The sequence below is a fragment of the Microtus oregoni genome, unplaced genomic scaffold (genome assembly GCF_018167655.1).
Source record: "Microtus oregoni isolate MIOR12 unplaced genomic scaffold, Mior012 000036F_ref0000092, whole genome shotgun sequence".
In the NCBI taxonomy this organism is placed as follows: Eukaryota; Metazoa; Chordata; class Mammalia; order Rodentia; family Cricetidae; genus Microtus; species Microtus oregoni.
The window spans coordinates 12,166,926-12,179,171 of NW_024543095.1; the positions used below are offsets into that span (position 1 = coordinate 12,166,926).

At 42.9% G+C, this 12,246-nt stretch overlaps 1 protein-coding gene across 12 annotated transcripts in view; it reads right to left on the reverse strand.

Annotated features, from left to right (window-relative positions):
- Slc8a1 (solute carrier family 8 member A1) overlaps positions 1-12,246 on the reverse strand; it is a 459,309-nt gene that overhangs the window by 149,618 nt on the left and 297,445 nt on the right. For 9 of the 12 annotated variants that reach the window (XM_041631004.1, XM_041631003.1, XM_041631001.1 and 6 more), the window contains 2 exons: positions 8,668-8,736; positions 3,635-3,765 (listed from right to left, as the gene is read on the reverse strand). In XM_041631004.1, coding sequence (XP_041486938.1) covers positions 3,635-3,765; positions 8,668-8,736 — 200 coding nt within the window. The remainder of the gene's footprint in view (positions 1-3,634; positions 3,766-8,667; positions 8,737-12,246) is intronic. The other 3 variants (XM_041631012.1, XM_041631010.1, XM_041631011.1) reach the window with 1 other exon arrangement.

The following is a 12,246-nucleotide window of genomic DNA, read 5'->3' on the forward strand; positions in this document are numbered from 1 at the left end:
GTTATATAAAGGGGTAGCGGATGTCAATCTCAGAAGAAATTTATCCATAGCAAACACTGTCCCGATTATGCAAACAATCGTGGTCTTTGGAAACACTCTGAAATGGGAACTTCTGCCCAGAGAAATCTAGCCTTCTTTACAGCCTAGTGACCAATCAGGAGCACCTCCAGTGTTTCCAACAGCAGCTGTTTGAAAGGTCAGCTGCACCCCTCAACAGTGCGGCCAACTTGACTCCCTTTGGCAGGCTGTCTGCGAGTGAATCAATATTGGCCCTGTCTAGTATTTAGTGTCTGTGACCGCCTGGAAGTGATAGATCTGAGATGGAAGACATCTTGCTATATTTTTGTCGCAAAAAGAAAGCCAGGTAGCAGGGTTTAAGGTTGCTTGCTGTTTGATCAACAACAAACAGATGATTTGGTGGGGGTGGTGGGGGTGCAGAGAGGTCATTGTATTTTTCAGCTTGCTAATATCCAGGCAGTTCTATTCTCACCCGACTGCTGTTCCATCAGGAGCACATTAGACAAGCGAAAGTCAACACCTGTAGCTAAGGGCACGCTGCTAATAACCATGCACCAGATTTCCATACTTTAATAGCACTGAGGTGCCCGCCCCTTCTTTTACTTTAGAACTTATTGGGCAATTAGTTTTTGTGCAATGAGCACTCTCCAACTTTCTAAATTTGGTTAACAAAACAACGGGGCTTGCCAAGCGCTCACAAGGAAACTAAGTAAGCCATACAGTCAAAGCGCTACCACAAATCATGGCAACTACAGGGAAAAGGGACATTTCCAGGGCAACGAGGCTGCACCTCCCAGGGAAACTACAGCACCAACTAGTCTACCAAACCCCCACACTTACTGTCAGAGCATCCTCGAATTTCCACTAATCGCAAAGAGGCAGAAAACACACATTATTTGCCTTAGGTAATGACTTATACGTGTTCAGCGCAGGATACCGAACTATGGGTTTGAGGGAGCTGACAATATTGGCTGAGCCTGTTAGTTCTAAATGCGTCATTGGAAGTGATTTTACAACACTGAGAAGAAATGACACATGGAAGGACCCATCTCCAACTAGCGCTCTCTGTATCTGCAACGTTATTGGTGGCCAGCTAATATGTCCTTGGGTTGGGGAGGGGGCTGACCTCTCAGCTTCTTGTCTGGTATCCAGAACTGCTAGTGCCCCTGGATAAGAGTTTGAATCATTGCTCTTGGGAATGATAAATTGAGACACACGGCAGGCATCTGTCTTTTCTCTCTCAACTCAGGCACATCTCACCCTGTACTCTGAGCATCTTGGCTGATGCCAATTCAAAGGGCTGTGTGGAATGTAAGAAGAAATGAGCTCAGTTTTTCTCCTGCATGGAGTGGAAACTTGGAGTCTCTCTCTCTAAGGGGGAGAGAACACACTGTGCCGTAGCCAGGTCCGAGAACCCCCTCATCTGAGAGATAAGCAGATGCGCGTCGCTCCAGCAGAGGAACACGGACTTCCCCATAAAATGACTGCTAAAGATCAAACTTTTAAGGGGAACTAAAATTAACCTTTATTGATGTGGAAAACCCCAAGTATATATTAAAATGTAGTAAACATGAACCAGAGAGGCAGAGCCAAAATTTTTCCAAGTGCTGTGCAGTTCGGTTCCTTCATCTATGTGAGGAAGGAGAGTAAATCCAGATGAATTAAAGTTCAGACATTACTCTCTATTCACCTGGAGAGAGACACTCAAGACGTTATGAACGCCTCACCCTTGAGAGTGGGCATTAGTAAAGCCACCGCCTTAGCATGGTGGGTGAGAAGGCGGGGGTAGAAGGAGGGCACATGCCGAGCAGACCATGCTCTCCTAGAGCTTTGGACAAGTCTCAAGTTACATTCTAGAAAAACACAATTCCTAAGTGAAGAAAGCCAATGGTGATGTTACTGCCCTTGAAAAACGTGCCCCCAAGATGCCCTTTAGGTGTTAAAGTTAACGATGACTGTGTTTGTGAACTTGAGATGGAAGTCAAAGTTACTCTAAAGAATAAAAAAATAAAAACCTCAGTAAAGTGGACTTATATAAAGAAACTGCAGTACTTTCTAAAGAATCCATTAGCATTGTTCTTTCCATGGCTCTTTCCTCTAAGGCAGAGAGCACACAATGTGTATAAAAAATGCGGGAGTGAATTAGCTCCAGAAATGGCAGTCTCCGCTGTGACAGGCAACACCGAACCCTTTGATTCCCACTGGGAAAAGCAGCAGGAGGAAGAGGACAGCTGGACACGTGTGGACACTGAGTAACGGAGTGGGCTATAGAAACCGACAGACGGAGATTCGTGGAGATCACATGAGCATAGGATGCTCTCTCCTTTTGCTCAGAGATCACATGAGCATAGGCATGTTCCCTCCATGTCCTCCCGAGCCAGGCTCATGGCTATGCCATGCTGGGCTTGGCAGTGGGCTCAGTCCCGAAGTCTTCATCCCACTGTTGACTCCAAGAGACAGATAGGTGCTCAGTGGTCGGAAGAAGGTTTTAAAAAATTCCATTTTAATTGCAAAGACACCTTGTTACTTACTACCTATAAGGCAACTCAATCTGAGGATTAAATTTAATGAATCAACAAGGAAGAGGTAATTAGTACTAAAGATCCACGTAGGCTTCTATATGAGCCTGGTTCTTTATTTTCTTTTTCTTTGATTGTTTGAATAGGCACCATCTCCTTTTGAAAAACAAGGAAAGAAAATATTGTTCTGTTCCGGGTTTGTAATTCTCGATGTTATTAGAAGAGATACACAGTCTCTTATCCCATTGTACAACTAAAGTTGGCTGCACCTCAAGTTTTCTTAGATATGAAGGATCTGGTCAAGAAAAGCTATGTGTGGGGGATGCGGCAGAACAGTGGGTTAGGAGGGACACACAGGTTTCATCTTCAAATCTGAAGCTCATCTCATCCCCATATATTTAACGTTTAAAAGAATGACTTCCATAACCTGGGAAATTTTAAATCTTGACTGATGATGTAGCTCAGTAGTATAGTGCTTGCCTGACATACTGGAATCCCTGGGTTCAATATAGAGGATCACACCAAAAAGAGAAAGAGAGATGGGAGAGGGAAGGGAGGGAGGGAAGGAGGGAGAGAATTGGAGAATCCAGTCTCATCAGCTCACGAATAAACTGTATAGTTGTAGATATGCTTCTCTGGTGGGCAGTGCCAAAGAGCATTCTCAGGTCCAAACAGCTTAGCTATAAAGGACCATTCTCCAAAACCACAGCCTTTGAATTTCCACACCACAAATCCTGATAGATTCATCAGACTTTTTCCTAATACATAAAAATCTCTCTCTCTCTCTCTCTCTCTCTCTCTCTCTCTCTCTCTCTCTCTCTCGTCTCCTTTGAGACAAAGCCCTCCTTTCAGGGGACAGTTCTGACTCGGTCACAGAGCATGTCACCTGCTGGACTGTGGCTATGATGCTGTTTACTGTACAGGATTTCTTGATTCTCTGCTAACTCCACATTTTCAAATTGGATCTGACAGCCTTTTAGGGAATGAGCCTGTACGTGAAATCACATTTTCCAGTGTCCCCAGAAGGCTCTTAGGGCACAGACCACAATGAACCACCTTGAGCAAGCTGATGGGGTGGGCAGTGTTGACAGGCTTACCTTGAATTCGTAAGACTCTTCAATGATCACCTCCAGCTTGGTGTGCTCTCCCAGGATGGGGCGCCCCATTTCTGCAATGCGCCTCTCCTCTTCCTCTTTGCTAGTCAGTGGCTGCTTGTCATCATACTCGTCTGGGAAAGGGAAGGCAAGAGTGTGAACAATGCGCTCCTTCATATTTGCAAGTCCCAGGATCCTGCTATAAGAAAAGCAGGGAGCAAGGATGTGCTAAGGACCAACTAAAAGTCTCTTGGGTGAGATAGGGAGGGTGAGGGCCAAAGGGGCAGAGCTTGGTCGATGGGGCAGCGCCACACTGAAGCAGCAGAGGATTGAAATATAGTTCAGTCTCATCTCATGTGAAAGCTCGGATGGGGAAAAGCCATGGTCAGGGCATGTCACTGAGAAGGACCCTGCTGCATATTGTTTGTGCCAAGGGAATCACCCAGCTGTTTTCTGTGAAGCTGGCCAGTTTGGCGTTCTGCACACATTTTTTCCAACACGTGACTAAAGGGAAACACAATTAAAAGTCTTAAAGTAACCCTGAGGGAAGTGAGAGTTTGGCCTTTTCCTTTCCTCTTTCTAGATGCATCAGAAAATGCCTCAGGGCCAAAGAGACACGAGAAGGACATTCTGATCTCCTTCGTAGCTTCACGCTTGTCAAGAGTCCCTGTCACAGGTTCAGCTCTGAAACATCCATTTTACATTTCCTTGAGATGGCTGGGCCCCAGTGCGTTCTCTCGGGTGCAAAGGTGAAATGTATTAGGGAAGCTCTGACCATGTTAATCTTAAAGCAAACAGAGAGGGCGAGGGTGAGGCCTTTGGGGAGCTAATATTCACTCTGTGGGAATGATTACTTCCAGAAGCACCAAGTAAGCTCTCATTCTAGGAGAGGCAGGGGGTGGAGGGTTCTCAGGAAAGAGTCTGTTGATGAGGAGGACCTCACAGTTGTCTCTCTCTGCATGGTAGTCATTGGCATAAATCCCAGACTGACAAGGCCAAGCATCTGTGGAGGGCAAACACTTGTAATCACCCTTGACCTTCAGGTCCAGGATGCTGGGAAATGATAGGCTACTTCCTCAGAGCCCAGTGAAGCACTCATATCCAGGGAGGCAGAGGTGTTGCTATGGAAAAACCTCCACTCTGATGCTCTCGCCTCCAGGATATCTGGGCAATTGCCTGTAAGTGGAGTCTGTTGTCTGAGTCATCCAGACTGGGAAGGGCTGACTTTTTTGTTCAGGCGTCCTGACCTGCCTTTTACATTTAGACATCAGTATCAGCAGGGGTTCGTACCTTCTATTTCCTGCACAGACACAGCTTCCTCTCTGCTCTGGGACCCTGTGGCTATAGTTGGTTCTATTTATTGATCTAGCAATGGTTTTAAGGGATGATTTTTGGCTAGCAGTCTACTGTGAGGACTGGGGTTGAGGGGTAGAGGGGCTGGAAGTATAGCTAGCACCTTTGATTTCATGTGTCAGAAGGAATGGATGGCAGAAGCAGAGTGTCTCTGCTAACACATTCTTTAGCATGCACTTAGTAATGTATTCTAAAATAATGCATTTAAAATCCCCAGTGGTCTTTAATCCCACCAAATCAAAGGAAAATGAAAATGAGTTATTTGGCCTGTTGAGAAGCTGTTGAATAAGAGCAAAGGCAAAGCAGATAGAAAAGGAGATTAATTTTAACTGTAAGAGTGGCAAGGGATTTTATACAAGGATTGGGAAGCTATAAATCAAGGAGAGGCAAAAGGTAGAGTCTCCAAGACTGCCTTCTGAAATCCTGTGTTTTTCAGTCAAGGGATTGGTGGCCATGTGTGAAGTCAGTTTACCTAGTGTTCAAATCAATCATAGCTTGATTCTTCACTGCTTTCTGATCATTGGGTCCATGACAATGTCACTGGCTGTGTCCAACTCTCTGACATACCCTGAATAATAAATGACTTCCCCCAAGAGAAATATTGCCACTTAGATATCTATTTGACGTGCAAAGCTATGTGTGGGAGAATATTTATTGTGGCCATCACTTCTGTGATGTACTTAGAAACTATAAGTTGTTTTGAATGGGGCTCAAGGTAATCTAGGTAGAAAACATATAGCGGTTAGGGAGAAAATATGTACTGGGATTGTTCATGGAAACATCTCACAGAATGAAGCAGATCCAGAAAATGGTGAAAAATAATATGGGTATGGCAGTGAATGAAATTGAATCCATCCTATGAATGAAAAGGTGCCCCCCCCAAATCCTTCAGTCTTTCTGGTCAGCAACAAATACATGGTTTGACACTCCCAGGTCCATAACTGCTTCCCAACATCTGGCTTTCTTTCGTTTAAGATAAAATAGTTTATAGGCACAGAATGCTTGACTAGCCAGAATTGAATGGCATTCTCTTCATTGTAAAAATAATTAGCTTATTTTCCACTTATGAGAAAAATCTTACTAGATTTTTTTAATTAAGTAAAAGACAAGATAATTTTAAAAATATCACGGGATGTACATTATAATTTGGTTAGCATTTAACCTTCACAAAAATCTCATAAGAAGCTGAAATGTGGACATCTTGTCTAAACAGGTTTGATCTTCACATAAAGAAATGGTAGGGAGCTTGTTTCTATTTCTTGCTAAATTCTCTTTCCAAAGCATGGGCTTACCCATTATGCAATTACCAAGAAATACTCCTACACCTTCATTTACTTATATTTAAGGCCCTTCTTCCATTAGTATGCCAGCTGACAACTGGGATTTAGTAAATATCACTCAATTCTTTAATATCTACTGTGTGTTGAATGGTTTCATGTGGCTTTGGGATTATTTTAAATTATCTTTACATACACATAGCTAGTCTGTAGGATTGCAGAGCTAGGGTATGCCTCAGCACTCTTTGGGCTGTCTTTGCTTATGTCTAGTACAATGTATGGAATACTGAAAAATTACTCAAGTATTTGTTATGAGATTCTTCAAGTTACCGTTAGTAATATTTTTCATCTGCTCATTTTTTTTAAAATAAAAAGACCATCCATTATTTAAACACATGGTATTGTCCTCTTAGAATATATCAGCACAGACACAGTCCTCCTCTTTCTTCAGTTACCTTCCAGAAACTTCTGGTTTAGTGGGAAAAGAGGCATATGAATGAAGAACCAGAATCAGTGTGGCGGTGACTGTGGGACCAGTGTGGGAAGAATTTTTCTTTCTGCCTACAGAAGTCATGGAAAGTATCAGGACAGAGGATTAATTTGAAGCTATCTTTGAAGCATGTAGAGAGCTTTCCAGGTGATTATGATGGCAAGGATGACTAGGAGGTGCAGAGATGAGTGGTCATAGTTTGGACATGGACACAGCATCATGGAAAGGTCAGGGCTATTTTCATTTGATGAGTTAATATGTACATCTAAGAGATTGTTACAGTTGTGTAGTTGAGAGGTGGCAAGTGGATAAATCCTATGGCTGATCCACAACAGTACTGATATATTAGCAGTAGAGTTGGTTTTTTAATTTTTTGAGACAGGGTTTCTTTGTAGCTTTGGCCTGTCCTAGAACTCTGTAGACCAGGCTGGCCTTGAACTCACAGAGATCTGCCTGTCTTTGCCTCCCAACTGCTAGAATTAAAGGTGTGTGCCACCACCACTTAGTCGATGTAGAGTTTTATGGTGACAAAGAAAAGAGCTGAACCTTTTTCCCCCCAGTGTTCTCCTTAGGCGAGGCTTTATTAAACAGGGAAATGGTTAACACCATTTTTCAGCATTGATTACTATATTTGTTTCTTTTTCTCTTTTGACAAATGGATCAAAGCAGATTACTTCTTTGTAGCCTAGGTCACTTTATTTCCTTGCCTATATAGAGTGACAACACAATGGAATCTGAGTTCCATTTCTTAGAGCAAATTAATTCTCTGTGTGTAGCTCTGGGTCTCTTTGTCTCTCTTGATGCACATGTGTATACTGGTAAAGCTCACCAGTTGTTGACCCTGTGCGTTGTCAGCAACCATAGTACAAGCTGGTGTTGCATGGACACAATCCTTTATAGTGATTGATGTCTATAAACAACAAAAATCATTAGCTTTAGGTACGTGAGTTCTCAAAGTAGATGGAATTTTGTAAAACTGCTTCTAATGTTTCCTGGTTGACGCTGGACCTTGAAGTAGCATCGTAGTGATGAAGGGGGGAGGGGAGATCCTCCTTTTAGAGGGCACTCTCACCCACATGGCCCGTTCAGCGCAGAGGTCTGTCAAGGCGCCAGTGTCCTAGCTGTCTTTTCGTTGTTACTTTGTCTTAGTACCAAAAAAACAATATAGGACTTAGAAGGTGGGGAAAAGGCTGGTGATGGGAAAACCTTCTCAGGATTATTTTCCTAACAGGTCACTTGACAATGTTTCAGCCCCAGCTGGCCTCTCTGATTAGAACCCAGGAAAATTTTTATTTTTAGGAATCTTTTAAGAGGAAAATTGGTAGTGGGAGCTGAGAATTGTGATTGTTGGGTGGAGGTATGGTTTGTGAGGGTGAGGGGGACCCTCAGGGTCAGGCAGAGGTACTTCCACCACGAGGTCAGTGATGGGCAACAGTGATGACTGAAGGAGGAGGTACTGTTGTCCTCAGCAACTGACTCCACACCAGGAGCTGACCAGTACACTGTGATGCCTCACAGAACCAGGGGGGCTGTGTGATCCTTGGGCGGCTCTGTTTCTTTGTACACCAGGAAAGGCACAATTCTGGTGGAAAACACACCCGTTTTGGTTGTGCTTTTTTTTTCTTAAGAATTTTCATTACACTTAGATATAAAACTTACATGTAAAAGAGATATTTGCAAGAAATTTGAAACATATTAAAATCGGAGAGAAAGAAGGCATTGGATCAACCTCTCTGTGGGTCCATATTATCTCTCCCTACTGCCCTTGATTCTTGATCACTCACAGTATCCCAGCTGTCAGAGGAGTCACTCACCAATCGGCATTATCTCAGAAGACCCAGGGAATGCCATCTATGATTCTAATAAAGCATATACCTGAAGGCTGTGGCTCTCAAGGGCCACAGTAAAACGAGTACCTGAAATGGTGATTACAGTGGAGGGAAGCAGATGGTCTCTAGCTTGAACCTTCCTGAAGAGAGGCTGGCCTAGCAAAAGGACAGGCAGAAAATCAGCAGGATGGATCACATTGCTTAGCTCTCAGTGCCTTTGGAAATTAGTAAGCAAAACCAGCACCTAGACGCACACACTGCAAGCCATGTTAGTGTGGCTGGTTACAGGTCACCCCCTGTAGGCCACAAGGGGGAGTTCTGGTGGTTACCAATAGAGATTGCCACCCACAAATTGGAGGTAAATGGTCCATAAGACAAACCCAATCATGCTTGATTAAGTTTGGTGGATGAGAAAACGAATCTCTTTCCTTGGGGTGAGAGGTGCAATCAGTATAGCAAGAGTTTGAAATGGATGAGCCAGGTCCTTCAATAACTGGTTCCAGAGGCATCATAAGACAACAGAAAGCACTTGGCATAATGACTTGTGTTCTAATTTTTGAAGCCAATTGGTGCCATCTGTATAGTAGGCCATCTTTTCTATTTTCCCACATATAAATGCAGGTAGTATCTACTCCATTTCTGTTACACGTTTCTTTGAAGTTCAGGAAATACAGAACCCTTATGAAGGTGCTCACTACATCCATTTCCTGTGCAGACTGGAAAGCATCATTTATGTTTCCATGGAATAAGGACAAGTCATTATTCCCCAGCAGATCCATTAACCAGGCCTCAGACTTTCACTGTTCTTGTCCAGGTGGTTGCCAGGTCCACCTTGTCTTCATCTACAAAGAGCTACCGAGAACGAAACTGAGACTCTGGAATCTTGGACTCAGGGCCAGCCCTGCCACTTGTTTTCTGCTTAAATATGGGCAAGGAATTCTGCCTCTTGGAGATGCAGCTTTCTTGTCTGTAAAAATGAGGCAACTTTGATGGAGGGGCTTTACCCCTCTAACCCATACGTTGGAGCGGTGGAAGTGTTCTCAAGTGTCAGTAGTCTCAAAGTTTGGCCCATTTAAATAGACATGCATCTGAAGTCTGTTACAAGACCACAGCATGATCAGAAGAGCAATATTAGGGACATATATTGAATGCCATAAAATTTTAGGGAGAGCTATAGCTGCAAGTCTTAGAAGTTTTAGGGGAAATACACCTCTCCAGATTTAGTCAGGATACTGAATCTTATTTAAAGTTATCTCTACCTATGTAATCTAATTTTCCCTTTGGGGCATTTTCCTTTACACGTTCTTTGACTGCCATTCATAATGCTTGCTCTTTATGAGATATAGTTATATAGACTGATAAAGGGCCCAATGTATAATGTAAAGATAAAGAGAGAAGGAAATTGTTCGTACTATAGGACCAGCCAAATGACAGGGCTAGTGGTGGGATAATCACCAAAGGGCTTTTCACTCAGAGTCGAAAATGTGGCTGTCAGCATCTTGGATGAGATATCCAAGGTTAATCTTTTTGAACCTTTCTTTTTTTTTTTCCCCTGTAAGTGTGCACAATAAAGACTGAGAGAACGGGGATAAAATAATATTCATTATAAACTCTAATGAGTTATAATGTTATCATAAAACCATAAGTCAGAGGGGCATGAGTGCATAGGTTTAAGCACAGGTCATTTGGTAAGACAAGGGCTAGAACAGCAGGTGGAGGTTTGCAAATTTCAAAGGCCCCTCCAGCATTCCATGTCTATTACTAACGAGGGCTCAGCTATTGCTGTGAGGCTGTGGACCAAATGGTTTTTTTTTTTCATTTCCATATATACTTTTTCTAAATTCCACATCTGTACTCGTCCATGCAAGTTCATGGAAAACCTGCAGGCTAAGTCCAAAGGCTACATTAATTCTTCTCTTCCTCCTTGTACCTCAAAGCCTTGACTTCCAAGTTTCAATGTGACTCCAAAGAGGACTCTCTAGGCCTTGTTGCCGCTGCTCCCTGTGCAGACCTAAGTTGCAGAAATTTCTTAGAGGCATCAGTAGCAACTGAACCCTGGTATTTCTGGTTTTATGGGAGGAGGAGAATATGAAATTAGACAGTATCCAGATAAGTAACAGTTAGGCCAATGTAGAAATTTCTAGAGAGTTCTGGAATAATCCTCCCATTCTAACCACATTGATTTATGTATTGGGAGATGTCAACAATGAAAAGACTTCTTATTTTGGCTAAAGTTCCAGCCATAGGGAGGACCCAGGGAACTACTCAGATTGTAGAAGCTTTTAGAGAAAGAGATTGTATCATGTTGGATGCAGGATGCAGCCAAGGCAGGAAATGCTGATATGAGGGATATGGAAAGCTATGGATAGGATCTGTAAGAAAAGAAAATGAGGATCCTACTGACTGAGATACTGCAAGGGAGGGTGGTTCAAGTGGCATGAAAAGAAAGCCTTAGAAATGAAATCCTCACATGTATAATGCAAGATGGCCAAAGACATACATGCACTCTGGACTGAAACTGTGTAGAGTCTCACCAGGTTGCATAGAGTGTAAGGAACAGCTATTTGATGTGCTATTTCTAGAGACTATGGTTTCTTTAGAAAGACAATCCACAGCGCCATTTTTCTACCATTTTCTGTATATATCTGGACAATTCCTGGAGGGCCGAATCTGGAAAATCTGAGTTGGGAGAGGCTCGGCTGAGTCAGATTCAGGGATTTCTGTAAGGAGACTACCATGTTTAACATTTTAAGTATTTCTAATTTCTGTGTCTCTGAGAGTCTATGAGTGATTCTGTCATTTGCGGGTGTCTAGAGACGAGTAGGGGGCAGTCATCCATACAGAACTGCCATACATAGAAAGTTCTTCTCTGGGCAGAGCCACCCTGGTACTCAGTGTCCATGACTTAATACTAACAGAGGTTGATATCAACTCCAAGCCTGTCGTTGTGTCTTCATGACTAGAAATTTTGATAATATTCCCTTCAAATATTTTTTTTTCTAGTTCTCTGATTTACTATTTGCCCAATACATTGGAAAATTTTGGTATTTGTCTCACATATTGCAAAAGGCCATCTAAGTGAGTTGCTAGAGACATTTTCAACCTGCAGCTTCGGGCAAGTTTGAGCCATTACTGGGTAGTCACCTTCCCCTCTAAATCTGCAGGAACAATCCTGAAAAGGTAAGAAGGTACGCAGGGCGGAAAGACACTGCCCTTAGGAATGATTTCCACCTGTGCACAAGGAACTAGCTTCTGAGATGGCAGAATTTTGAAATTAAAGATTTCAAGCTTTCTCACTGGGATCTTGAATGCTTATGTATGGCTTTGTAAGGCACCTCAAATAGCAGAGAGAGTTCTTGTTACCATGCTATTAGTACTAAGCAAAGTGATCAAAGAAGGGCTTGGATTGTTATCCTCTTCTGATGTGGCATCATCTATCTACTTTTAGGATCCTGTTGATCCTGGGCCATGAACTTTGTGTGGTTGTCATATCCACCATCAGGAACCAGCAATCCCGTCTTTCTTATTCTAGTACACTGTGTAGCATCTATCAGAGTATATGGCAAATTCTTGGTGCTATGAAGGTACCTGTAGATTAGTTCCAAAATATGAACAGTTAGAGGCTGTCCCTGTGAGTTTTCTTACAAATAAATATCACACACACAT